General features: G+C 37.3%; 2 protein-coding genes and 1 long non-coding RNA gene across 3 annotated transcripts; all 3 read right to left on the reverse strand.

The window, feature by feature from the left end:
• Positions 1–198: 198 nt before the first annotated feature.
• On the reverse strand, positions 199–9225 carry Pex19 (Peroxin 19). The gene is made up of 8 exons (XM_053765952.2): positions 9066–9225; positions 8118–8282; positions 7640–7690; positions 6771–6850; positions 6346–6471; positions 5425–5576; positions 4787–4907; positions 199–4261 (listed from the first exon to the last, which is right to left on the reverse strand). The coding sequence occupies exons 1-8, from the start codon at positions 9127–9129 to the stop codon at positions 4151–4153; spliced, it is 870 nt and encodes a 289-aa protein (XP_053621927.1). The 5' UTR covers positions 9130–9225; the 3' UTR covers positions 199–4150.
• On the reverse strand, positions 199–26491 carry LOC135309994 (uncharacterized). Its single transcript, XR_010370270.1, has 2 exons — positions 26457–26491; positions 199–1663 (listed from the first exon to the last, which is right to left on the reverse strand). It is a non-coding gene; the product is annotated as an uncharacterized LOC135309994 (long non-coding RNA).
• Positions 9771–27838, reverse strand: LOC128681780 (fatty acyl-CoA reductase 1-like). The gene is made up of 14 exons (XM_053765950.2): positions 27766–27838; positions 22689–22769; positions 21947–22063; positions 21235–21392; positions 19390–19480; positions 18718–18863; positions 17584–17693; positions 15974–16057; positions 15422–15530; positions 14080–14156; positions 12552–12714; positions 11284–11401; positions 10756–10895; positions 9771–10520 (listed from the first exon to the last, which is right to left on the reverse strand). The coding sequence occupies exons 2-14, from the start codon at positions 22761–22763 to the stop codon at positions 10337–10339; spliced, it is 1572 nt and encodes a 523-aa protein (XP_053621925.1). The 5' UTR covers positions 22764–22769; positions 27766–27838; the 3' UTR covers positions 9771–10336.
• Between the last annotated feature and the right edge of the window lie 95 nt (positions 27839–27933).

Below are 27933 nucleotides of genomic sequence, written 5' to 3' on the forward strand. Positions count from 1 at the left end.
ACCTACTTAATTTGCCAGAGATAGATATATCTGGATAAGGATTGCCCAGGACAGAGATGGTTGGCGTAGACGGAAGGAGGCCTATACCCAGCAGTGGGTCAGGGTTCTCATTGGGCAGTATTAACACAGCGGAAAGAGAAGCCAATTTCTTAACAATGTGATATTAATGAGTTTTATTGCATGAATAAAAAATACATACAACTTTTATATTTTTTATTAAACAACTGAACTAATCAACTAATAAATTAAACACGATACAATTAAATTATTATACAAATATATTGTGTCAATTTGTGCCGTCATAAATACTTTTTTTATACGGAGCAGAGCGAACAAAATTTGCGAAGTGCCACAGAGAAATTGTGTTCTCGAAAATTTCCTCCCATGAAAATTCCCGCAGAATTTCAAGAAAATTCTCATTGATAATTTAAAGGGAACGTTATGAATATTTTTTTCTAGAATTACCGAGAACATTTCCTCGCCGTGTCCGCGCATTCTCGAGAAGTTCGAGAACCACCGTAAGTACAGTCACAATCACATGTGTTTCATAAATTAATCCATCAATACTAATAACATTTAATTAGAATCAGATTATTTTTTATTTATATTAATATTTTTACCATTTTATTCATAACAAATATACAGCATACTATAAGCTAAAGTATGTTGTGTCACTATAGCACTTTACAAAATTTCGCATTAACAGAACAAGACTAAACATACTTTAGCTTAGTAAAGTAAAAAGTATGCTTATCTTTTTAATGAATAGTATAGGATTAATGTGTATATTTCTATGATAAAATATACAGTCTGCTTATAAAAAGTAGCAAATAAATAAGGGCGCTGTGTTCTGTTGGCTGGCAACACTGGGTTTATCAACCAATCATGTTAATTTTATTTGGTGTTGCAATGCAAAAAAAAATAGTTTTAGTTTTCATCACTTTCTTGACAGACTGTACCTAAATAGTTTCATGACTTTTAATTCCAATTTGGTATTGCAACAGAAAAAAAAATTATTTCGAAAAATCAGTTTTCTGAGACTGTAGTTAAAACATGTACAATAAAATGAATGTCAAGCTACACTATATGGTACTCTATGTGACAGTAATAGGGACGAATTTGCAATGATGCTGGGTAGCTTTATGTTCTGTTGATTGTACAAACACTCAAACAAATTAAAACCAACTCCACTCCGCTTTGATAATGGGATCACATTTCAGAATATTTTACATTTTAATAGTAACAAATTAATTTAGTTAAAATATATCAACTCCTTTTTAGATATAACTGAAGGCCTACCACGAAGGATACAAGCACGTCGCACGTTACTAACGGCAACATGCTGTCTCGTTTTCGCATACCGTGTACGCATCGTGTGAAAGAGAGAACGGATGGACGCAATGGCGTGTTGTATGTTTCATGGTAGCCCCCAGCTCCACAGTCTTGCTAATAATTTCCGCTGCATCGCAATTCAATCTTTTACATTTTGGCATTTTTTTTACCATTCCTGTTACAATTGCATCTTCGAAACTTGCAATTTTGACAACAGCATACAAAATGGTAAGCCTGGCATACTGCGCAATACAAAGGCATGATAGGGACCAACGCTGTTTGAATGAGTTTATTTTCTTTTTTTTTGTGATTTGTCCTAATATATTTATTTCTTCTCAGCGTTCTGTTTCTGTTTCAGTCGTTCCGAAATGCTAGTAGTTTGTAGCTTTGTTAAATATTATTTAATTTAGAACATGACGTGGAAATGTGCCTGTGAAGGTATAATTTCTGAATAAATGATTTGGTTTTCATTCGACATAGACATTGGTTGGTTTACGGTTCAGTTTAGGTAAAAAAATAACGATATGATTTAAGTTAGCTTGCGATCGGCATTTCTTCTCGGCAACGGTCGTTCCGAAATATCGGTACCTTGTAGCTTCTTAAGAAATCACTATATAACATAAAATTTGACGTGATGTAGTGTCTGTGAAGGTGTAACTTCTAAATAGAGAAATAAATATATTAGGACAAATCACACAGATTGAGCTAGCACCAAAGTTCGAGACTTGTGTTATGGTATACTAACTCAACGATACTATATTTTATAACAAATACATATATAGATAAACATCGAAGATCTGGGCCAATCAGAAAAAGATAATTTTCCATCATGACCGGGGATCGAACCCGGGACCTCTCGGTTCGGTGGCAAGAACTTTACCACTGCGTCACCGAGTTCGTTCTAAATAGATGATGTGAATTATGATTCAGCGAAAATTATTAGCGCGATCGGGCAAGACACATTTAAATTGGTCGAATTATAATCGTAATTTTACGAATGAAACTGTTTCTGACATTTTTTCTAAAGTGTTGTGTTGTCGATCTTTGGCACAACACACCTCTACCAAAACTAATACCAATAACCAAGAAACCAATATATTTCTATAAATATTTCATAACAAAATTCATGTTTGTAACTGTTCTTGAATGTACGTACGTACAGTCAACAGCACATCAACCTACCCAAATTAATTGCAAACTCGTCGCTATTACCGCACCATAGAGGATCATGCAGGGTAGCTTGATGTGCTGTTGACTGTACTACACTCGATTTTTTTCTTACAAGTCCTAACAAGTAAACAATGTTCCCACTACTTGAATTTTGTTGAAAATAAATCAAATATTAGCTCAAATCTACACATTCTAAAGTAAAACGTTTATTAACCACCAAAGTAATTTCCTGAAGTCTGTTTTAATTTATTGTGCTGTAAAATCATAAAAAGACATGGATTGTTTACATAAGACTTGTAAAAAAATACGGAGCTTACGTATCATAATACGATGCCAAGCAAAATTGAGTTTTAAGGCTCATAATATTAAAGCCCAACGTTGCTTGTATCTTCAAGTCCTGCTTCTAATTTTGCATGTCACGACTTAAATAATTTACGGTTGGCACAGAGCCCTGAAACGAACCTCAAAAGTCTTGTGTAATAAATAAATGCTATGTCTTGTAATAAATCTAATGTTATAATTTAAAATTATATATTTCTCGTTTTGTGACTATTTCGAGATCTAATACACGAATAAATAAAAGTGTTTGTTTGTTAGAACGCTGTAATCTCTGAAACCATCAATTACATTTAAAAGAATATTCCTTTATTACGATAGATTCTAGAGAAATTAAGATGTAGATTTTTCCAACGAATTTCCATAAAAACACGGAATGGAATATAACAAAACCTATTTTATTTCATACTACTGAAAAGGTATACCAAATCAGTAGTATAAAATGTATAATTTTATACAAGGAAAATTACACTCCAATGTGAATAAAATAAAACACATATTTTATACATATTTATATGTATATATGTAAAACTATTAAAAAAAACAAATAACGAATATATATACACAATTTTGACACTCGCGCTGTAGTCCATGAGTTAATGATTTAAAAAATACATCACGAGCATTAGTCCTCAGAGCACCATATTTTTGACGCGAATTTCAAAATTTCCATTCTTTCCGTCCGTTGTGTTACGAAGCGCTTCGCGAAATTTTCGAGACACACAACAACAGAGAATGATGGCAGTGTAAAAGTGTATAAATTTACAGCCGAAATAGTAGAAATATATGGAAAATTCAATTGGAATTAATGTTTCTAATATTTTTTATACTTTTACTATGACTTCAAAAGCTTTTCCAAGTGTAACGAAGTCTTCGGAAGTGACGCGAAGTACAACGAAGCATCACTTTGTCACCGAAAATTTTTAATACACCGTCCGAAGTATCACGAAGCCTTGCGAAGCGTCAATAAACTTTACGAAGCGCTCCTTAACCCATATCAGTTTCCAATACATGTCAAAATCGACGACAGAATAAGCCGTCAAAGTCACATCTCATCTCCATATTGTAAAGCGTAGACAGACAAAATTATAGACATCGCCAAATACATTTCAGTTAACAAGAGACTTTCTATAAATACACAAGTAGAAAGAGACAGAGCGCTAATTCTGTCGCTTCTATTTCATCTGAGCGTTTTATCGATTTTTACTTTTTTTTAATTCCCTCTTTTGTCCCTTATTCGCAATAGTTCCGTCTCACGTGGCTACGCTCTACAATTTAGCCCGGGCAGAGTGTCGCGAGTGGCGGCGGCCGGCTACATGAGACAGCACTGCGCGGCCTCGCGTCCCGCGGGGGACGCGAAGCCGTGCGGCGCTGAGCTCATGTCGCCCACCAGCTCCGTGGGGGGCTGGCCCAGGTCTTGCATCTGGATACCACATATTAAACTTATTAATCCATACATAAGGTTGTGAGGACGAACTGGTCCGCGATAGTGAGGAGTCGGCATAAAATGGCATTTGGTAAGGAACAAGCAGGATCCAATTAATCCTACTTATAAATGTGAAAGTTTGTGAGGATGTATGTGTGTATGTTTGTTATTCCTTTATGCAAAATCTACTGGACGGATTGTTATGAAATTTAATACACGGGTAGAAAATAACCTGGAATAACACATAGGGGAGACTCCCAAGGGAGCGAAGCCCCGGGGCTCAGCTAGTATTACGGAAGTTGGTCTGTCTGTTTCGCTTACACTGCAAAATCAGCTGGACCGATTTTGATGAAATTTGGTATACATATAGTTAAAGACCGCCGCACAATATAATGGAAATCGCGTCAATCAAACACGATGCAAATCACGATTTCGCAGAGCATTTTCACGCGGGCGAAGCCGTGGACAAAAGCTAGCCTACCCTATAAATAAAAAAATGGGGTTTTATAAAATGTTCCTCACCCTCTGCATCATGTCGAGCACTTTCTCGAAGCGCCTCCTCTTGACCTCGTCCGGGTCAGAGTCCAGCTCGGGCTCCAGCTCCGCGCACACCTCCCGCATCAGCTGCTGCTGGCTCGAGAACCTTCGCCGAGTGACAGACATTTGTAACCCGGGACTCCAAAATACCACAGTAAGTGTAACACTTTCAGAAGTGTAATGTTCTTAAGCGTAACACTGTCACATTTATAAGTGTCACACACATCAAATCTGTTCGTTACAGAATTATTTCTGTAATACATAACACTTATTTGAATGTATTAAACCTGTTTTATGTCTAATACTGATAAAACTGTAAAAGTTACATTTTTGTTTGAAACTTTTTATTGTTTTTAACATTTCTCTACGCATCTGTACGTGCGCATACGCACAGTACATATACAGTTATTAGAATTTAGACTTTATTGCATGTAACCATTAATGTGACTAAAAACGTTGAAGTTAAAAACAGATATCTGTTTATTATTCAAATGAAAATGCTCAAACTTTCACCGAGCTGTAAAAGTCATTGCAGATTCCTTTAGGCGACATGAATAAAACCAGACACTACGCGTTAGCAATCAACATACACGAAAATATATAAATGCTTCTATATATCTCACCTCTCATATTCGCTCTGCTCAATCTTCCCCTTGTTCTCTTGTAACCACGCCGGGTATTTATCCACTAGCTCCTTCAACGATGGATACAGTACTTCCTTCGAGAGCAGAGACTGCATCATGCCTTGCATGAAAGGAACGAACATGTTGCCGTCCTAAAAGAAAAGTATGACCCAATGCTCAAACTTTAGACGACCTCGGTGGCGCAGTGGTAAAGTTCTTGCCACTGAACCGAGAGGTCCCGGTTTCGATCCCCGGTCGGGGTCATGATGGAAAATGATCTTTTTCTGATTGATCCGGGTCTTGGATGTTTATCTATATATGTATTTGTTATAAAATATAGTATCGTTGAGTTAGTATCCCGTAACACAAGTCTCGAACTTACTTCGGGGCTAGCTCAATCTGTGTGATTTGTTCTAATATATTCATTCATTATTCATTTAATGGTCACTGTTAGATAATGATTTTGGCATTAAGTGCATCTTGTACTTGTACAGTCAACAGCACATAAAGTTACCCTGCATGAACCGCTATGGCGCGGTAATAGCGGCGAGTTTGCAATGAATATGGGTAGATTGATGATGACTGTACTGTGTAGTCGATATTTAGACTAGAGTTTGATAAAAGTTTGCCTTGATGCCAGCTCCACACTGTCGTCGAACTCCGACAGGTGCCGACGAATTCGCGTCGATTCGTGAACATTGCGTAGTTAGTATGAGTGCTTGTATTTGGGGCATTGAAAAACCGGCAATGTATACCGAATCCGTCAACGTGTGGAACCGGCATGAGAATTAGCCATTTCGTAAATTAGTGTGAGTGTACGTATGTACAGTCGACTGCATATCAAGTTACTCTGCATTGGTCTTTATACCATGGTAATAAGCGTGAATTTGCAATGAATTTAGATGTGGCTGCTGTCCGTACCTGTCCCCCATCAGCCAAGTTGAAGTTACCGAACATATTCGCCAAGTCTTGGTCGGAGAACGGGGTCTGAAGGTTCTCTGTGTTGCTGTTCAAATTCTGTAGCGTTTGGGAGATCGCTGCCGACACCTAAAAATTTATGATATTAAACAATATATATAATGAAAATCACTATCACACATAATATAAAACAAAGTCACTTCCCACTGTCCCTGTGTATTCTTAGATATTTAAAATTACGCAACGGATTTTGATAAGGGTTTGTTTTATGGTGTGATTCCTAAGGTTTTCGTGTATAATGTACTAGTACAGTTACTTCCATTCAAGCAGTTAGTAACTCATTCCCTACTTTATTATTACAGGATTGTTATGTGCTGAAAGTCTAATGTCTACTATATCTATCGAAGTGTGTGGTTGTAATCACTAACCTCATCAATCTTTTCGTGGTCAGCGGGGCTCTCGGCCGGGCCCTCGGCGCCCGAGGGCTTCAGCACCTGCGCGGCTGCCTCTACAAACAGCCAGGCACAACTGGACTACGTTCAAAATCGAAGCATTTATTCAGAAAATAACTTTCGCGCGCGATTCCTCTCGCATTTATTTCCTGCCCTATGAAATTTAGACTACGCAAAATTTCAAAAAGATTGGTTGAGTAGATAAAGCTTCAAAATGTAACAAATAAACATACTTTTGCAAATGATATTAGTTGGTTGGATTGGATTGAAATTATACCTACTTAATTAATTTATACCTATTATTAATTATACCTTGACGACCTCGGTGGCGCAGTGGTAAAGTGCTCGCCTCTGAACCGAGAGGACCCGGGTGAATAGTAGTATATACATTTGACGTGTAAAAGTGCTTGTAAAGGTATAAGGCTAAGGTAAATAAATAAATATATCAGGACAAATTACACAGATGGAGCTAGCTCCAACGTAAGTTCTAGACTTGTGTTATGGGATACTAACTCAACGATACTATATTCTATAACAAATACATATATAGATAAACATCCAAGATTTTGAATGATCCGGGACCAATCAGAAAAAGATCATTTTCCATCGTGACCCGATCTCGGTTCGGAGGCAAGCAATTCACCACTGCGCCACAGAGGTTGTGGAAAAAACACAGCACGATTTTTATACCAGTATTTATGAAGTTAGATATACGGAAATAAAGCACCATGAATCCAAGAAAAAGTACCGTTCCCGTGGGAAATTCACGCGGTCGGTGTCGCGGGTAAAAGCTAGAAGTAAACGCAATAATTTATGTATAGAAAAATAAAGAATGTTCGACTCACCAGCCATTTTGGAAAACGTCTGAGCGATCTGTTCTTGTGTGATTTGTTCCTCTGTAACAACAACAGTGCATTAGTTAGAGATTGTTTATCTTAACCAGATAGTGTTATTTTTACTCAGGAGGATCAAAATATCCCAGTTTTATTCCATTTCCTTTCAAAAAACTAACTAATGTACAATTTAGTCTTACTGACAAATTAGTTTTATTGAGATGTAGTCATAAAGCTCCTAACCCCTTCAAAAATGTAAAAAAATGAGAATGTCTCAAATAACTAAAAGCAATGCCCCCTTGCAACAATGCGCTCCAACGTCCTCCGCCATATTGACTTCTGTTGAAGGACAATGCAGAAATTCTACGAAGATTCTAGTATGTCATCACATCAGTCTGTATCAAAAATCTCTGGAAAACAGCATGTTGTGGCTCTGTTGAGCCACAACGTGCTGCGTCGTCGCAACAGGGCAATGGGACACGGCCCTAACCTGGGACACCGTTAAAGCTGCCGAGAATGGCGGCCATGTTGCTTTCGAACTGAGCGGCCGCCTCCTTAATGAACTCCTCGCTCCACATGTTCTGTGCGAGCTCGCCAGAGCCCTCGGGCTTCTGCTCCTCTGCGCTCTCCTTCTTTGTCATGTCTTGGAGTGCACCTGGAATGTTGTTTTTTTTAACATCAACAGTACATCCTGTTTTCCATAAAAAACTCAAGTTAAAGTATGTTATGTCTCACTTTGTCAATGTCAAATATTATAAAGTGCGAAGTGAAAAAACATAACATAGCATTTCCTAAAAATTCACCTATTTTTACTTTATATTGCTGTAAAATGATAAGTTATGGTAATATTGTTTTCAGAATAAGACTTGTATAAAAAAATGAACATGGACGACAAGAGAGGCAAGTAGATTAATGGTGTTTACCAATTTCATTAATATTAAACTTTAGAAGAAGGAAACTCAAATAATTTCAAGTAAACCAAACAATTTGAATTTTATTAATGAAATATTTGATGACAATGTTTATTGATCATATTTGTCTGTGAATGGTGACCTCAAGTTGACCATCGAGCTCGTCACCGTCACGCATAAATAAATATAAATAATTGTCTATTTATTTTATTTCAAAATTTTATTCCAAAAAATTACAGCAATAATGAAAAAATTATGGACTAATATAATATAGTCAGAAAATCCCAAGTACCGAAAAATATTAGCATTTTCCTAATAGATACAATATAATTTTAATATAATATATAGTATTGAATCATTAACAAAATTGCATCAGCCTAACAGCGAATACTTATAGAAGATAATTTTTAGACTATAACAATAAAAAATAATTAATATTCCGTTATCTTTGGGAAACTGCATTTCATTGAAAATCCGAGGTTAGTATTGTGTAACATATCATATTACTAAAACTTTATTCTACTTACTGTCTAATAAATCATCCAATTCAGGATCCACGTCCTTATTCGCTACTTCCTTGTTATCCGACATTTTTTATGTGTAGAAATAATCAAAAATATTTCAATAAATTCACAATAAAATCTTTTTTTTCAGACTCCCGTTTTTTGACAGTTCGTATTTATAGAATGAATGAAATGAACTAACATGTGACTTGACTTTTGACATAAGTAACTTTTAAAACAAAAGTAAAAGAATTTATTCATAAAGTCAAGTTTAGTCACTGACCATGGCCTGGGTCTTCAATAAGGAAAATAATATTAGTACCTATATAAATACCTACTTATTTCCTATAATAAAATTCATTCTAACTTTGGTCCTCGAAAACAAATTTGTTTTTCTCTTATAACGTCAAATCGTAGATAAATCTTTATTTCAAAACTAAATATACGTCTGTAAACCTAATATGAATGTCAATTTGTAGCTAGTATAGTATTTTCTCACAGAAATTACTACCTATTTAATTCAAAATTTGACGTAAAAAAATCACTGTACTACTAACGGTCCAATTTCTGAATAAATCAAATTTTTTAATGTTTATTCGGATTGGTTTTTGACCGTGGGTTTTTTATCCATTTCTTCATCAATTTTAAAACCTAAATGAAATAAAGGTTCTGTAGTAGAATAGGTTTATACTTATAGGGCAAAATAAAAAAAATATATAAAAAATGTGCTCACTTTTTATTACCTCATCCGTATAAAATAACCACATCCTTTTATTAAACATCCAAGCATAATGTATATACCTACATTTACTTAACATTCTTTACAATAAGTTCTTATTTATTTTAAAGGAACTTCACTTAAATACAAAATTATATTGAGACAACATTTGACAAGACAAAAATAAGTTACACATAATGAAGAAAGTAAATGAAGCCAGTAAGGCAAATAGTACATTCACATTAACAAATCTATTGTTAAAAACGTACAAATTTTACTGTTATAAAATCTGGCAGTTTTTCACTTGTGGCAAACTTTATTCAAGTTTAAAACACACAACTAAATAAATACTAATTTTAAATAGTAGCTTGCGAGTATCTAATTCATCAATTAATTATGCGACTGCACAGCGCAGCCAAGGAGAGATGGGCAATGGGCATAATATTTTTTACTCTATTATAAATCTTCGAAACGTTAATATTTAGATATGTTCTGCTCAAAGTAAAAAAATATATTCGAAACTTGAATCGATATTGTTATGAAGGCATGCCCTTCTCTCTTCCAATGGGGGGAAAAATTATAAAACTTCATTCAATTCGTTCAATTCGCACACATCTGCTTTGACGTTTATCGGGGTGAGGCTCTTCAATGCAGAGTCGAGTTTCTCGACTGAGGTCACGAAGAAGTCTTTGTAGGAGTAGAGAAGCCAAAAGATGAGGAAGTAGAAGAGGAGGCGGAAGATCTGGTCTACTATGAAGCGGCTGTTGGGAAAGAGAATGTTTATGATTGAGTTTTTGTCATATTGTAATTAAAAATCGATAAAATTTGTTGTTCATTCAACACGTGACAAAAAAATTATATGCGTGCAATAAAACATTGAGGAGGTCATCGGGAGCTGAGCCTTACTTAGTGAAATTTAACTTGCAAGATTTTATTATCTATAAGCAAAACTAAATAAAAGCTTGTAAAAATGACATATTAGCACATCATACATACATTCTATATAGTTTCCTAGCCCGTGGCAGAGTGGAAGGGTCTTCCTTACACACATAGTACCTCGCGCCGAGGATGTAATTTTTAAGAAAATCTTCACAGTCCAACGGGCTCACGTCCGTAAAGAAGATCTCGTCGTCTTCCTGGAAAATAGAGAAACAGTGGCTCACATCTGACAACGAAGAAAACTATAGACTTAACAAAAAACATACAGGAAAGAGAAACAGGACAGAGCGCATGAGACAGTATGAGACAGGCCGGGAAATTGTATGGAAATATTCTACCTCATCAATTTTGCTACGTCAGCTTATTGTCTTTAGTTTTATGTGTCTTATAATTTTTATTATCTATAGGTATCATAAAACAGTCCTCTGCTGCGTCTTCTCATTGGTGATAGGCTAGCAACCCCTCATTATTGAGTTGATAAAGTCTGTTATGAAATCTCTAACAAGATAATGCATTATGCAAGTTTCGTAACTTTTTGCTCTGTCTACCTCTTTATGAGATATTAAGTGTTCTTTATATGCGTACCTTGGATATACGATTTCTTAGAGATCTGAAGTTAGTGTTGACGAAGTGCCACTGCTTGGTGGTGTAGTACTGGAGCACGCTCAGGCCGTGACTGATTCGTTTCTGCGCGTTCACTAAGCTGAAATATAGGTTTACTATTTAAATGTAGTTTCTACATTACAAAACTGAAATATAAAGTGAATATTTGCACGACGTTGTACTTAAATGGGTAATGGATTTATTTTTATTGGAGAACAAATAAATAATCTTATATGCACAACTTATTGAAAGTTCAAATTACGCACACTACGCCTGCCCCAGTACGCCATCTGTTATATAGAAGCTGAACTAAACTAAGGACGTTTTAATTTTTGACTGCTTTATCATATGGCTGCCACATAGGTAGCGCCATCTAACTAGTAGTAGCTAAACTATTTGGGGTAATTATTAGCTCACAATTTAAACAATAGATGGCGGTGTCATAGTTAGTTCTTAGTTTTGACAATGGATGGCGTTAGTAGTATTTTGTAAAGCTAGTATTATGCAAATAACCAGCCAAAATGGAAAAACAGACGTGTTTTCTTCTTTTTTATATTCGACAAAAAAGTATTTTGGCAGTATTTTGAAATTCGACAGCTAATAGAAATAAGTTTTTTAACATTACATTTTTGTTTGAAACAAGCTTTCATTGTAGGAGATATCGTATTTTATTCGATAGGTACGTCACAAAAAAAAAATCATGTACGTGCGGTAAACCGATGAGGAGATCCCACGTCTGGCACCGTTCCTGGGTGCACAATCAGGTTATTCATATAGTAATAATGCAAACAATGCATTGTCATCCAAATTAAACGTGTGCACAAAATCTCAACTCAATCGGTTGAAGATATATGCTTCATATTGAGCTGCAAGATTCCACCCGAACATACATACATATTTTCCTTCACAGTCGTATTCCTCATGGCTGAGGGTCGTGGTCATTACGTGGAATTAAACATACACAACATCTTTCTTGGCATTAAGTAATGGAGTGGTTCGCCATTGCCTTCACCATTTCACACGCAAGTTAATAATCAACCAGTGTGTAGGTTTCCTCACGATGTTTTTCCTTCACCGGACATACATACACGGCAAGTTAAATAAAAGCTTGTAAAAATAACACAACAAATTTTAATGCCAGCTCCACACTGTCGCCGCTTTTATTTACCGCAATGAAAAACCAGCAATGTATGCCGAATCCGCCAAAGTCTGGCAAACTGTTCGACGCGTGGAGCCGGCATGATACTCACAAAGTCTTCTTTCCGAGTAGAAACAGGAGTCCATCGACGAGGTACGCCGGTATGAGGTGGTAGAACAACACACACAGTTGGTGTTGGAAGTAGTAAGACTTGATGGTGCCCCCGGGGTGCCACAACGCCAGCGTGTGCGGGTAGATTGCCAGCCATTTCTTACCTGCGTGTTTAAATAATTAGGATCGGAAAATATAATCTTTTTATTGTGCATATTTTCAATACTAAAAACTTAAAAATTAACTAAAAAAAAAACTTGTTACGAATTGTATAGTTCAGCTAGAGATGCCCTGATAGGGGGAGAATCAAGAATAGTGGTTATCCTCAGAATGTTATCACCATGGATTTAATAAGTAAGTACTTTGTAGGGAGGGTGTATTACTGCACATTTATCCCGCCAGAGTACAGCACTGTATGTTAGGTACACAAAAGCTTTGTCGCTTTTTGCTATGTCGATTAAAACGTTTATTTTACAGTACTTTATTAATCCTTTCATTGTGTAAGCATTCGTTTGTGAAAATATACAACAATGTAGTATATTCGGGTGCCGATATATTGGGAAACATCGTTTTCCATAAGATAAAAATGCTTTGAAAACTATGGGATACGCCTCACGCTCTAAAATTTTCGAGCCAGTAAACGGTCGCAAAAAGCTCGGGACACTTCACACGTGAAGATTTATTAAAATATGGACTTCATACAGGTACGATCTTCAGTCAAAATCAAGTTTATATCAGTTTATGACCACGGTTGACCAAATAATGCAGAACATAACCTAAAATAGTGTTCAGGATAATCCACTAAATCCTTCCTTTTTCCTTTAAACTCGCACCACGATTGCGTAGAAGGTATTTTTGGTCGTAAATCTGCAACAATATTGAAAATTGGCGCTTTTTGCCTCCATTGGCAATGTTTGTGTACCTTAGTTGTACCAGTAGCGCCATCTGCGCTGAGCTTTGCGTAATATGCCCGAGTTTGGTACTTTTGCGCGCAAGACATATGCGCAAAAGACACTTGCGCGAAAAGAAACTTGCGCACAAAGAAACTTCCGCGGCAGAAAGGTGCGCGAAAGCACTTGCGCGCTAGAAACTTGCGCGCAAGAACTTGCGTGCAAGAAACTTGTGCGTAAACAACTTGCGCGAAAGACTAAAAGGTTAAGGAATTAAGGCATTGTGTTGCGTTGCGTTGCGCGCATGGGTCTTGCGCGCAAGTGTCTTTGCGCGCAAATGTCTTTGGCGCATGTGTCTTTCGCGCATTTTTTTAAGCGCAAGTGTCCTGATACGAATATATGGAACAGGGCACATTCGTATCAGGACACTAGGTTATCACTACATATTATAAAACAAAGTCCATTCACTTCACTTTTTAATTTTATGACTCCACCGTTTAGCCAAACGATGATTTTGCCAGTGACAAAGACATACAATTATGATGATTTGGTTTGATAGTAAGTAGCTAAGTAGGTACCTACTATGAAAAAAAAAATCAATAAATATAAATGTTTTTCGCGTTAATGTCATACACTTACCTAACTCGATGATTTCTCCCCATGTGATTTTGATGACTTCGGACAGGGTCACGTTGTAGAAAACGACTTCTTTCGGCCTTGAAAACAAGATAAATTGTATTATCTCAATATATGATGATATATATCACTTATTGATTATATAATAATAAGAAAAGGTAAGAAATCAAACCCGATTAAATTATGAGACAGATGCATGCACTTAGTACGAAAATATGGTACAAATAGGTAGCACTATCTTCGGACGATCACCGTATTGTTCACGAAATCCGTTGCGTGATTGCCGTCTATAGACAATCGGCAAACAGTACGCCAAACTTTTAACGGATTCGGCATACATTACAGTTTTCTCATTGCTGTAAATCCTTGGGGATTGGGATTGGTATATGTTTAGGGAGTTAGGAACCTAAACATATACCAATCCCAATCCGATACTGATAAATCCCAGGGACCAAATAGGGATAGGGACCAACTAGGGATAGGGACCAACTAGGGATAGGGACCAACTAGGGATAGGGACCAACTAGGGATAGGGACCAACTAGGGATAGGGACCAACTAGGGATAGGGACCAACTAGGGATAGGGACCAACTAGGGATAGGGACCAACTAGGGATAGGGACCAACTAGAGATAGGGACCAACTAGGGATAGGGACCGTCTTATTCATAGGAGATTACCTTTTTGCACTGGCAAAAAGGTAATCTCCTATGAATAAGACGGCTGTATTACAAAGTTAAATTGATTTCATAACATAGGTTTTTTTCGTGCGATTGCAGCGAGCTAACGTTGCGATGTTATCAAATAGATTTCGTAAGCGATACCAAATCGCTACACTTGATAATTCGTAATAGTTCGTCGACACATAAATCATTACATACCTACTGTTCGTTACGGAACTAATAGGTCGTTAAAATAAAATACTTGGAGCTAAGAATTAGATAATTATATTTTTCTTTGTTCTTACAAATTGGTATAATGAAAAACGGAAGTCGAATCGAATGACAGGAAAAAAAAAACAATAGAAATAAACTAGATTTGTAGTGCGCGCGCAGGAATAAAATTTAAATTGTCGTGTTCGATAGCCATTGGCTGCCGCGCGACCCCTCGCGCGGCAGCCAATTACTTAAGGAACTTAATTCAACTTACTAAGGAACTTAATTCAACTCAGACCAACGGTTCGAAAGTTATCGCCTTACAAACACACATACATACAAATGTATTTTTGCCCCAAGTAGAATGGTAGACCTCGCTCGATTCTTTTGCTCAGTCAATTATTTATGATAGGATAGTTAGTTTTTGGATTAGGATAGTCAGGATCAGTGAAGTGAGTATATATGTCCGCACCTGTCGGTGGCGGTGGCGCAGGCGGCGAGCAGACACGTGTTGACGGTGACGTCCACCGGCAGCACGTCCGCCGCGAACGCGGGCTCGCAGTGCATACTGCGCACCGCGCCTGCGCGCCGAGGCGTCTTGTACAATATATGTATATTCTCTTGGATGTTTATCTATATATCTATTTTGGGGCTAGCTCGATATTTATGATTTTGTCCTAATATATTTATTTATTATTATTTATTTGTTTAAGTAAATAAGATATATAGGTAGGTATTAAGAATAATTATGATAATTCATTGGTTGTAACTATGCAGCTGGATCATTACGACGATTTAAAGTTGGTTGCAAAGTCTTTTTTAAAAAATCATGAATTTGTAAAAACAATCTCGACCATCGTAAAAAAACTAAACTTTTGTAAAAACTTTTATTATGGAGTCATCACCACAAACGTAATATTTTATGTAGCTGTCGAACAAATACAGCTTTCTTTGGGAACAATATAGCAAATTGTGACGTTACTTGTTCGTGTCTTTTAGCATGGAATTGAAAACAAAATGTTACCTTTTCCACTGCCGATAAGCAAACCGGTCGGTCCGTTCATGTTGTCCACCCAACCTGGGATCGGCTCCTTCCACGCGGCTATCACTGAAATATTATTGTTGTTTATACATGTGTATAATCTCTCTATCTAGCATGTTCCAACTTTTAGTTATTGGTACGTGTCTCAGTTGATGCAAATAAACTTACTCGACAAACGAACCAGTCACAAGCCGATAGCTGCGCACTTTTATACATGGATGACATGCAAACTTTAGGTAACCCCATTGTCCCGGAAAAATCCGACCAGTCGCAGGCCGAGCTGCGCACTTTATACATGGATGACATCCTACTTTTCGGTAACCCCTTTCTCACCAGAAAATCCCAACTCGACAACAAACATTGTGACTAAAACTACAGCACGACTACCTCGCGAGGAGCGCGCACCTCGCGCCCCCACGCAACCTCTAGTCTATCTATAAATTCGAAAGGTATCCTTTTGGATCCAATGCCTACTAATGACGATATCCTAAAATTTGGAACAAATACTCGGTCTGGTTGCCGCCTAGTTTTGGTTGGCAAACCTAAAAAGAAGGCCTACCACGAAACATGAAACACGTAGAACGTTACTATAACGTCGACATATTCTTTTATTTATGGTCCACATCCTGTCTCGTTTTCCTATGTCGTGTAACGCGTGGATGTAATGATGTGTGTTCCTGGTTAAATTCGGGTTTTGACACCGCGAAGTCAGAGTTTAGAGTAAAAAATAAACATTTAAATTGATATTCAAAATTTGCCTTTGGATCGACCAGTAGAACTCGGCGATCGAACCATAGGCAACAAATAGGGTAAGGGTGAGACTACACTCGATAATGTGATATTATAGGACAGTAGACTGTTTAGAATATTATGATGTACGTTATTGGACAGTAGACTGTTTAGAATATTAGTCATTCTGAGACACAAGACATTGTGAAACTGGACGTTATAGGACACTGGACTGTTTAGAATATTAGTCATTCTGAGCCACTCGATATTGCGATACTGGACGTTATAGGACACTGGATTGTTTAGAATATTAGTTATTCTGAGCCAATCGATATTGTGATACTGGACGTTATAGGACAGTAGACTGTTTAGAATATTAGTCATTCTGAGACACAAGACATTGTGAAACTGGACGTTATAGGACACTGGATTGTTTAGAATATTAGTTATTCTGAACCACTCGATATTGTGATACTGGACGTTAAAGGACAGTAGACTGTTTAGAATATTAGTCATTCTGAGACACAAGACATTATGAAACTGGACGTTATAGGACACTGGACTGTTTAGAATATTAGTCATTCTGAGACACAAGACATTGTGAAACTGGACGTTATAGGACACTGGACTGTTCAGAATATTAGTCATTCTGAGCCACTCGATATTGTCATACTGGACGTTATAGAACAGTAGACTGTTTAGAATATTAGTCATTCTGAGCCATTCGATATTGTGAAACTGGATGTTATAGGACACTGGACTTTTTAACGCATTAGACATTGTAGGAGACTAGATGCGTCCATGTCCATGTATGTGACTTAATTCATTGGGTTATGACAAATACTCGTATCAACGGTTCTTACCAATCGATGGTCTTGCTATAGCGATAGGGAACTTTTCCTGGTACTCCTCCACCAGCTGCTCTGTGATCGCTTTCGTGTACGAGTACGTGTTCGGCTCTGATGATATCAGCCTGAAACAAACAGATTCAAACAAACAAACACTCATTGCATTGTTGTGTGGTTTGAAGGGTGAGTGAGGCAGTATTGTAACACAGTGCCCTGTAGGGCACTATGACAAAAGATCCTAGGAGCTGTGTCGTAAATAAGTGTGTGCCAGCGGTGCAAGAAGCGGTGGTGGTGAATGGTTAAGACGCCCGCCTGTAGATCGAAAGATCCCAGGTTCGAATCCTACTCGTGCCACATGAGTTTGTATACCAATCTGACTCATGTATAGTAGTTTTCATCGACCACCACTTGCTTCCGGTGAAGGAAAACATCGCGAGGAAACCTGCACACTGGTTGATTATTAACTTGCGTGTGAAATGGAGAAGGCAATGGTAAATTACTCCATTACTAATACCAAGAAAGTTGTTGTGTGTATTTAATTCCACGTAATGACCACGACCCTCAGCTATGAGGAATACGACTGTGAAGAAGAACGGTGCACAGGCACAGGATGTAGACCCTGAGTTTTACATTGCGTAATGTCCTCACAGTTGGCTAAATCTAAAACGGTGGCCACTAAATTCCTTTTAGTCACCATTTTACTGTGACCATATTGTATTATAGAAAACTATAATACTTTCTATTAAAATTCTTTATTTACTTTGTGGTCTCTGTAAGGTTTTTAAATTTTTCTCTATGAAATAAAAGAAATTAATAACAATGCTTGGTGGCGCTGGTGTGCGAGGAGTCTATAAGCGTTTTTTTGCGCTCATTTTTGTTTGAATAATTATAACATGACTAGCTTTTGCTCGCGGCGTCATCCGCGTGATTTCCCACGGAGTAGTTGCATTTCCGGGAAGAAAGGTACCCTATGTCCTTCTCCGTGCTTCAAACTACAATTTAAACAACATTTTAAGATGTTCGGTTGAGTAGATAGAGTGTGAAGATGAAACAAACAAAAAGGGTTTCGATTTATCATTTTAGTTAGGATCTTTTGTAAATGGTGCAGTGGAGAGTACATGAATCTAATTATTTCTGAGTGGAACTCACTTGGGCTCCAGATAGTTCTGGGTGTCGTCGTCCATCCACTCCACGAGCTCCATGACGCGGCGCGGGTCGTGCACGGCCGGGTACGACTTTTCCTCGAGCACGTCCAGGTGACAGCGGCAGTACGCCGTCGACAGGTGCAGGAACACCTGGAACGATTGCCGTAATGTCTATTGAACAAGGCTGCTTTCAATTACGTCGGGGTCACCACTGTAGCGGGAGCCAGGTGATCATGCTCGACCGCCACCGCAGGGAAGATCTCCCCGCCGCCAGGCGCAGCGCCGGGAACCGCACGCGACAGACGGTGTCGTGTCGTAGGTTGTATACTCGTATATATACTTCCAATTGAAAACGCACTGTCTGCGCGGTCTAAGCTTGTTAGCTTCTGGTAGTGAGTCGACCGTAGTGCCATCTGTCCGTAGAGTCGTGGATCACTTGTGTGGCTTGTTATTCGTTGCGTTTGGTCCGCTTTTTACATCTGCGGCCTTGAGCATGTGGCGTGGTAGAAGTCGTTACAGGCTCAAAATATTCCATCCTCCATACATATTATTATCCTAATCTATACAATATGATTATAAAGAGGTAAGCGTGTGTGAGTTTGTGACTTTGTGAGTTTTTACTCTGACCACGGACTTTGACAGCCTCGAATGAGACTAATGAGAGAGACAGCGTCACCTCCAGGTGCTCCATGGTTTCCGCGAGCTCCAGCACCCTCAGCGTTCCAGTGGTGTTCATGTGTACTGCGTCTTTCAATTTTTGGTCAAATCTGTACAAAATGAATTAGATGTAATTAATTGATCTTACAATGTAGCTGTAATACGCTCAGCAAAATGATCTTCCAATATAGCCATAATATATAATATAGCAAAAAGTGATCTAAACACGCTCTTCAACTGTCTACACCAGAAAAACCGGCCAACCGGGAGTCGGCCTCGCGCATCTACAAGCGACTGGCATTTTTTTATATCAACTTGATACCTCTAAGCGTTTCTGAGTAAGAGGTCAAGACAGAGAGACAGACGAATAGGCCCACAGATCTACGCTACTGTTCCGACACCCTATGGCTGAAGAAGAAACCGAGAGATATACAGAGAAGACTTTGGCACAATAGAACACGTGCAGTCAAATAACAGGATCTCAGCCAAATAACTATAACCCACCTTTCCGTCGATAATCACACGTGAGCGCCCCGTATTTTCATTAATATTATCTGGTTGTACCATTGCAACTTAAGGAGGTTAAGAAGGGTAGAGTTTTAAATGAATGGAGAGGAAGACCGAAGAAAAATAAAGTGAGTGAAGGTGTGACAGGAAGTCAGTTAAATAAATAATAAATGGGACTGCACGCGTTGCAGAAAGCGGGAGTGGGAGTCAGAGTGGGAAACTGGACGGGACACATTGCAAAAAACATGATGGCACAATATGTAGGAAACGGTACGGGATATCTACTTTACATTACATAGCAGGAAGCGGGATTGGACAAGTTTGCGGGACGAGACACGCAGCGGGAAACAGGAAATTGAACTAAAGATGAGAAAAAATGCGAATTTGAATCATATAATATAGTCTTATAGAGTACGCGATAAAAAAAATACTGAGATTTTTCTATGAAATTCACGCGGTCGAAGCCGCGGGCAAGAGCTAGTAAATAATAAACAACTCACCAAGATTGAGCTAGCCCCAAAGTAAGTTCGAAAAATTCAAATTCAAATCATTTATTCAGAATTTAGACCTTCTCAGGCACTTTTTCTCGTCAATTTTTATATTTATAGTTATTTCTGTTTTTATATTTAGAGAAATCCGTGCGAGAGAATCCATGCATTTTTATCAGTCAAATAGGCGTTAATTGTGTAATACGCTTTATCCATTTAATTTTTCTTAACATAAGTTTTAAAATTTTTCATTGGCAGATTAATAGCCTCTGCAGGGAGTTTATTGAATACTTTGACCACGAAAGACCGCCGAACATTTTTAAGCCTGAATCTGTTCATACAAAGTTCGTGTTTATTTCTAGTGTTACACTATTTACTTCATTTAATTTTTCATATAAATATAAATTTGATTTGACAAAAATAAGCACATCAAAGAGATACTGACATATAACAGTGAGGAGGTTAATTGATTTGAAGAGTTCTTGAAGAGAATCTCGAGGTTTTAACTCATAAATAAAACGGATAGCTCTTTTCTGTAATACAATTTTTTTTCCTATCTCAGCTGCATTACCCCAAACTAATAGTCCGTAGGACATAATGCTATGAAAGTAGCTGAAATACACAAGTCTAACTGTATCGAGACTTTACTAAATCAACGATACTATATTTTATATATACACATATAGATAAACACCCAAAACCCGGGCAAATCAGAAAAAGATCATTTTCCATCATGACTCGACCGGGGATCGATCCCCGGTCAGGACCTGTCGGTTCAGAGGCAAGCACTTTACCACTGCGCCACCGAGTTGTCAAATGAAAAGACATTATAATTCGTAAGAAGTTGGAATAAGAATAGCTGGTTCTACCTGACGCAAGCGGCGCTGTGGAAGACGATGTTGCATCTCTCTCTCAGCTCCCTCTCGTCTTCAGCCGACAGTCCGAGCCGGTCCTCCAGGATGTCTCCGGAGATCAGCCGAAGCTTCTTGAAGACTTCGGGATTCTGTTCTCGAACCACGTCGAACACCTGATGAATAAGCGTAATGATCTTTATGGATCAATATATCTATGTTCATTTTATGATAATTAATCTATACTATTATTATAAAGAGGTAAGCGTTTGTGAGTTTGTATGTTTGAGGTGGTAATCTCCGAAACTACTGAACCGATTTCAAAAATTCTTTCACTATTAGAAAGGTACATTGTCCAAGATTGCTATAGGCTATATTTTATGTCAAAATTCCCACGGGAGCGAAGCCCCGGGCAACATCTAGTCCTCATGGGATAGTTTTGGAGCGTGTGTTTTTACGTAGTAGAATAGGACCACTCCATGTACTCTCTCGTGGTTGTCATGTGGCTTGAGAACTACGATGTTTAGTACGTATGCCTAGTAAGTATGCCTATCAGATGAGGCAAGGATAGCGTGCCTAAGGAAGGTTGACGTCACCGATGTTCAAAATCTTAAGGTTATTTTTTTTACGCTTTTTTTAAAGGCTTCGCGGCGCCATAACCCCGAACGGAACCAGGAACATGAGGACCGAATGTTGGACAAAGAATTTTGAAGTAGAATTTGAATCAGACCTTATTGTTACACAGCTCCCTGAGTCGCTCGTCGCTACTGAGCCCCTTCTTCTGTCGCAGCAGCAGGTATATGGTGGACACGTCAGGGCAGCTTCTTAGCAGCTTCTCAATCAGCGCCTGTCCAGGACAAAATACTAATCAATAAAAACTGAGCAGATCAATGGCGCAGTGGTTAGCGCGCTCGGCTTCAGATAGTGGTGTTAAGTCACTCTCACAATGGTGGTCATTGGATGGGTTACCAAAAATTATATTGAGCTCCGACGTGCTTCGCAAGGCACTTTAAGTGGTCGCGCTGTTGCGCCTCGGGGCTTCGCTCCCGTGGTAATTACGGGATAAGTATCCCGTGGTAATTATGTGTTATTGCAGGTTATATTCGACCCGTGTAGTAAATTTTACAAAAATCCGTCCAGTAAATTTCGCGTGAAAGAGTAACAAACATACATTCACACATACATCCTCACAAACATTCGCAATTAATTGTAATATTAGTAGGATACCATTACAGCATTAAATGTGATAGAATAATCGGAATGTATTCTGTAACAAGTAACAAAAACTTAGTCAAATCTTCATAAAAGTCAAAGATCTTATAGAATAGATAAAAATGTAAAAGCTTTATCCAAATGTGCGTTATGGCTTCGACAAAAGAAAAAATAAATAGCACTTATATTAGACGATCGATAGTGTCCCCTAGCTATGGTCCAATTAGTTGGACGGAGCAGTAGGACTGGTAAAACATTACCTTCCCAAGGAAGCCAGTCCCTCCCGTAATGAAGATGTTCTTCCCTTTGTAAAACTCTCGCACTGACGGAGCCATCGCATTCTGGAAGGAAATTTATATACATTTCATATATCTGTAAGTGTGCTATGTCTTACACAGGAGATATAGATAGAAAAATCATTATTTATGGGAGCAATACAACAAAAATCTGTTTATTCATGCAAAAATTACTGGATGGAATTTGATGCGTGTTTCAGTGTACCGTTATATGGCGGATGGTCTAACTTAAAATCTGGTAAAGGTTTTTTCGCCATATGTTGTAGACATCCTTACACATTATAAAAAGAAGACGTCTGTCTGTCTGTATTCATTCATATCGAGTGTGTTTTAATTAACACTAGTGTCCGATTTTAAGTCGTTTAAAGGCAATTGAGGCACATGCCTGTATGAACGCGTTCAACTCAAAAACTACCAGACTTATTTTTTTACGGTTTTCATCAATAGATAGTGTGATTCCTGAGGAAGGTTTATAATGAAAGGTAAGTATATAATTTATTATGGTTTTACCCGAGCAAAGCCGAGACGGGACGCTAGTCATTTGACGATCTTAAGTCAGTGCCCTAATGGTCACCACGCCGGACTGCTACAATGGAGGCCCCGGGTTCGATCCCCGGTCAGGTCAATCAGGTCAGTAAGGTCTTTATCAGATTGGCCCGGGTCTTGGATGTTTATCTAATATGTATATGTTATAGAATATAGTATCGTTGAGTACCCTTAACACAAGTCTCGAACTTTCTTTAGGGCTAAATCAATCTGTGTGATTTGTCATTGTATATTTATATATATTTATTGCTTTACCTATTGAATAAATAATGAGGTGTATACTTTCCTTGTTCTGAGGTTTTGGGGTCGAAAAAATGCCAATTATTCATTGCTCTTAAACCTTGAAATTTGAATTAAAAGGCATTGTTTTTTTATGAACATTCGGCCATAAATAAATCTCTAATTAAATTAACACTACTATAGGCACATCGGCCGGTCATACTCACATCAAAATGGTTGACATGAAAATTATTTTCATTAGGTACTTTTAACCGTGGATAAATCTGTCCATTTTCTTTTTGATTTATCAATTCTTTGTCTCGAAATTTTGAAGATTCTGCTGTGATTTTATGACCTGCTTTGTCTGATATTAAATCTTTTTGGGAATGCTGCCAGGTACAAGCTTTTATCCGCCGATTTCCCACAGGGACAGTTATTTATTTATTTTTTCGGCATGAAAGGTACTCTATGTCCTTCTCTATACTTCAAACGGTTGAATAGGAAGAGAGTGAGAACGTGAAGAGGCAACATACAAACTTACTTTCGCATTTAAGTATTATATATTAGGATTATTCATGATCATCTCAAAGACTTTTTTCAGTTGAGTTCCTTCCATTAGTTATATATAAAACAATATGATAGTTATATAGCATTTGAAGTGCAATATTTAATACAAATTTATTTATATATTTCAAATTTTCTTTTCTCATTTGAGCGATGTCTTGTCCTTCCGCAGATATGCGGAGAAAGTGGACAACGATGTCAACTTTTTTTTTAGACCAAATTAGTATTTTTGGATTCAGTGACCATTCAGATATATAATTTATAGGGAATTTAAAGAAAATATAGTATAGACTAAAATGGTACGTACATCATTCGATATGTAATTTTTTTTTTGTGTTGAGATATAATTATTTTTAAGAACGCTTACAGTCTATACTATTAAAGTATAGTAAGTACTTTCCCTTATTAGTATGTACTTTCTACTATCATATATATATATATATATATATATATATATATATATATATATATATATATATATATATATATATATATATATATATATATATATATATATATATATATTACAAATAATGTATACTATATAGCAGGGGTGAAAACCCTGGCTGTGGAGCCCAGGGTCGTGCGTTTAGATAATTACACCGTGTCAGGAAGTCTGTAACAATCTCCTTGATAGAAACCTGTCTGATATTCCGACGAAAAAATATAGGTTTTTGTATTTTTTTACCACTTGCACAGAGGATGTTGGCTCAACGCACTATTTGGTAAGGAGGAAGGCATTTGCTATCAAATTGCATAGTTTTGAATAGGAAATTGTATGATAACTAGCTTTTAACCGTTGTTCCGTCTGTGTGCGTTCTCACGGAAACAGTTGTTTTTCCCAGGATCAATTGTAACCCTATGTCCTTCTCTGTACTCTGAGCTAAATGTGTGACAAGTTTTACGAAGACTGGTTGAATAGACAGGTGGACTACCATTAAACATAAAACACGTAGCCCGTCGTTGCGTCCACACTCTCTTTTTTACACGATGCGTACCCGATATGGGCAATAGAGACAGTATGTGGACGTTGTAACGTGCTACGTATTTGTTGGTATGTGTAGTAGTAGCCCACAGAGCGTGAGGTAGGTAACAAACAAACAAACTTACTTTCGCATTTAAAATTGAGATGTTTTCTTTTACGAATAGAGAAATCGATGTTTGAAATATTGACCTTTAAATGAAGGTCTACCATGAAGACTGGACCACAGGCTGACCCTTTAAAAGTCAAGGTCAAGGATACCTATGAGAATTTTTAAAATAACACGTCATATGTCAGCTTCACGCCATCGCGGATCAGAACTTGGCGGATTCGTCATAACGTTTGCTGGATTTTCATTGCGGTAAATAAAGACGCGTACACGTACGTATTCTAATTATTTTAAGGTTAGGAAATGTTTTTCTATTGTTTTTTTTTAATATATACCTACCCAAAACGTTTCGTTTTAGATATAAAGTAACAGAATCAAACGCCTTCCATATTCATTAGATACTATCGATAAGTCCCGGCAGCTTCGCTTGGATAAAACAACAATACATTACAATACTATCTACCGTAACTTTCCCCAGGAATCACACTATCTCTTACAAAATCCGCATCAAAATCCGTTGCGTTGTTTTAAAGATCGAAGCATACATAGAGACAGACAGACAGTGAGGAAAGTGACTTTGTTTTGCACTATTCTAGTGACGAGTGATAAAATTGTAAATATTTAAACAGACTTCCTTATTTTTGTAATATTATTATACATAGTAAGGAAGTTAGACATTAACTTAACGATAATTAAATTTAAGTAACACTTTATAATCACTGTCGCACTAAAATCAAGATACAATTTTGAACAAAAGACCAAAAAAGATGTACAACGCGGCCTTATTGCTACTGCGTTACTGCCTTGAGGAAAACACTTGTAAATAATGATGGAGGTAAAACACAATATATGTGATAGGTCAATTTCCTTTTTTAAAACAATTATTTTTCAGCCTTGTCATTGACAATTGAACTTTGAATCACAACAAAATGTCGCTGACTGCAAACGGTACTCGTATCAAGCACTTTCGACGATGATTCAAGATAGTGGAATCACAGGTCATTAATGAATCATTACATATTATTATAACACAAGCCCTCTGTCGCGTCTGTCTGTTCGTCTGTTCGTGTTAAATTCAAAAACTACTGTACGAATTTTCGTACACGGGTAATTTTAGGTACTTAATTTATTATGTTATATATATTATAATCAGCACTCGGATCACAATCATAAACTGTTTTGATATACCTTTTGACTATGTACATTGTGTACTTTTATATATTATTAGAAAAAAAAACATTGTAAGAAACAATAATGGTAAGCCGATCTGGCATGATAGGGGCCAACACTGTTCAAATGAGTTTCTTTCGGCATTTCTTCTCAGCAGTGGTCGTTCCGAAATGCCAGTAGTTTCTAGCTTGTGAGAAATAACTATAAATATAAAAATTGACGAGAAAAAGTGCCTGTGAAGGTCTAATTTCTGAATGATTTGAATGTGAATTTAGATTTTTGGGATAAAAAGTGCCATAGGTCTTAATCCAGGGTATGTTCTATACGTATACAATTTTCTTTGGAATCCATAAAGTAGTTTTCGTGTTAAAGAGACACGAAATTAAGTAAATTGGACGTTTCTCAATTTAAGTAGCATTTGTATATGAGACGAGTTTTAATAAATTTATGTAGTTTATTACACCGTAATGCCGGTATACTGACGGCGAACTCAGATACCGACGCGAATAAACAATGAACTACGTTGCTTAGTTTGTATGAGATGCGTTATATCAAGGATTCTAAAAACCAGCAATGTAGGTACGTCGAAGCCGCCATTCGAGGACTGTTTGCCGATTGTGTACGGCCGGCATAAGCCGTATGTGAATAGTGTAAGCCGGACTCAATATTTTAATTAGAGTAATTGTTGAACTGCATTATAGTAAGTATATTCTTGCATCGTATAGGTATTGGTACAATGGATGGACTTACAACCCAATTCCGTGCTCCTTTCCTGTATTTATACCTAAAGGCGTACGAATTCACAAATAATTTTTGTAGGACAAAGTTCAAGGTACAAAATATAACCTTAAAATTTTACAATTTCGGCTATGATTTTGAAAGTTTCCTTAGGAATGCAATTGTCTATCAGATGTCAAGGCTATGTGTCCCTTAGTCGCCATGTACGACATCCACAGGAGGATACGAAATGGTCGATAAATGTGTACCTATAACTAGTTATTCTTGTTTTATTCTATGGCGGATCTAGTGGATTGTCCCGGCTACGCCTAAATCTTCCTCAGGAATCACATTATCTATTAGTGAAAACCTCATGAAAATACGTGCAGCAGGTAGCTTTTGAGTTTATCGCGAACAGACAGACACGCAGACGCGGTACAGGACTTTTTTATAATAATGTAAGGATAAGGATATTTCTAAAATTGCTATAAAGTATTGGTATTTAAGAACAAACATTGCTGAGAAGAAATATAAAAGAAACTCATTCATACAGTGTTTTGTGTGTATACCTGTACATCAAGAAATAGACAAATCACACAGATTGAGCTAGCCCTATTTTATAGCATGTATTGATTGCCGTTTACTATTTGCGCGGGAAAACCAGCTGTCATAATATTTTTCGCTCCCAAAGAGGTTAGTAATTTATTAAATAATAAATTTGATATTGCACTCACCGTTAAAAAATCTTGTATGCACAAACACAACACGTCCGTACGAAAACACTGTTTTATTGAACTGTAGGGCAAATTATGAATTATGTACGAACATATATAACACCTATACGAGTAAGTGGTTAAAACTGGTGTTATATTGTCCGTACGTCTGTTTCTTGTTCATACAGT

The sequence above is a fragment of the Plodia interpunctella genome, chromosome 28, assembly GCF_027563975.2.
Source record: "Plodia interpunctella isolate USDA-ARS_2022_Savannah chromosome 28, ilPloInte3.2, whole genome shotgun sequence".
Taxonomy (NCBI): Eukaryota; Metazoa; Arthropoda; class Insecta; order Lepidoptera; family Pyralidae; genus Plodia; species Plodia interpunctella.

Coding starts and splice junctions, on each gene's coding strand:
- Pex19 (XM_053765952.2), bottom strand. CDS start 9,129: ATGTCGGATAACAAGGAAGTAGCGAATAAGGACGTGGATCCTGAATTG. Junction 6,851..7,639: donor GACGTTTTCCAAAATGGCTG/GTGAGTCGAACA, acceptor GGCTGTTTGTAG/AGGCAGCCGCGCAGGTGCTG. Junction 4,262..4,786: donor TGCTCGACATGATGCAGAGG/GTGAGGAACATT, acceptor TGTGGTATCCAG/ATGCAAGACCTGGGCCAGCC.
- LOC128681780 (XM_053765950.2), bottom strand. CDS start 22,763: ATGGCTCCGTCAGTGCGAGAGTTTTACAAAGGGAAGAACATCTTCATT. Junction 15,531..15,973: donor GCTTATCGGCAGTGGAAAAG/GTAACATTTTGT, acceptor CTCGGCGCGCAG/GCGCGGTGCGCAGTATGCAC. Junction 14,157..15,421: donor TGCGCCACCGCCACCGACAG/GTGCGGACATAT, acceptor CTTGTTTTCAAG/GCCGAAAGAAGTCGTTTTCT.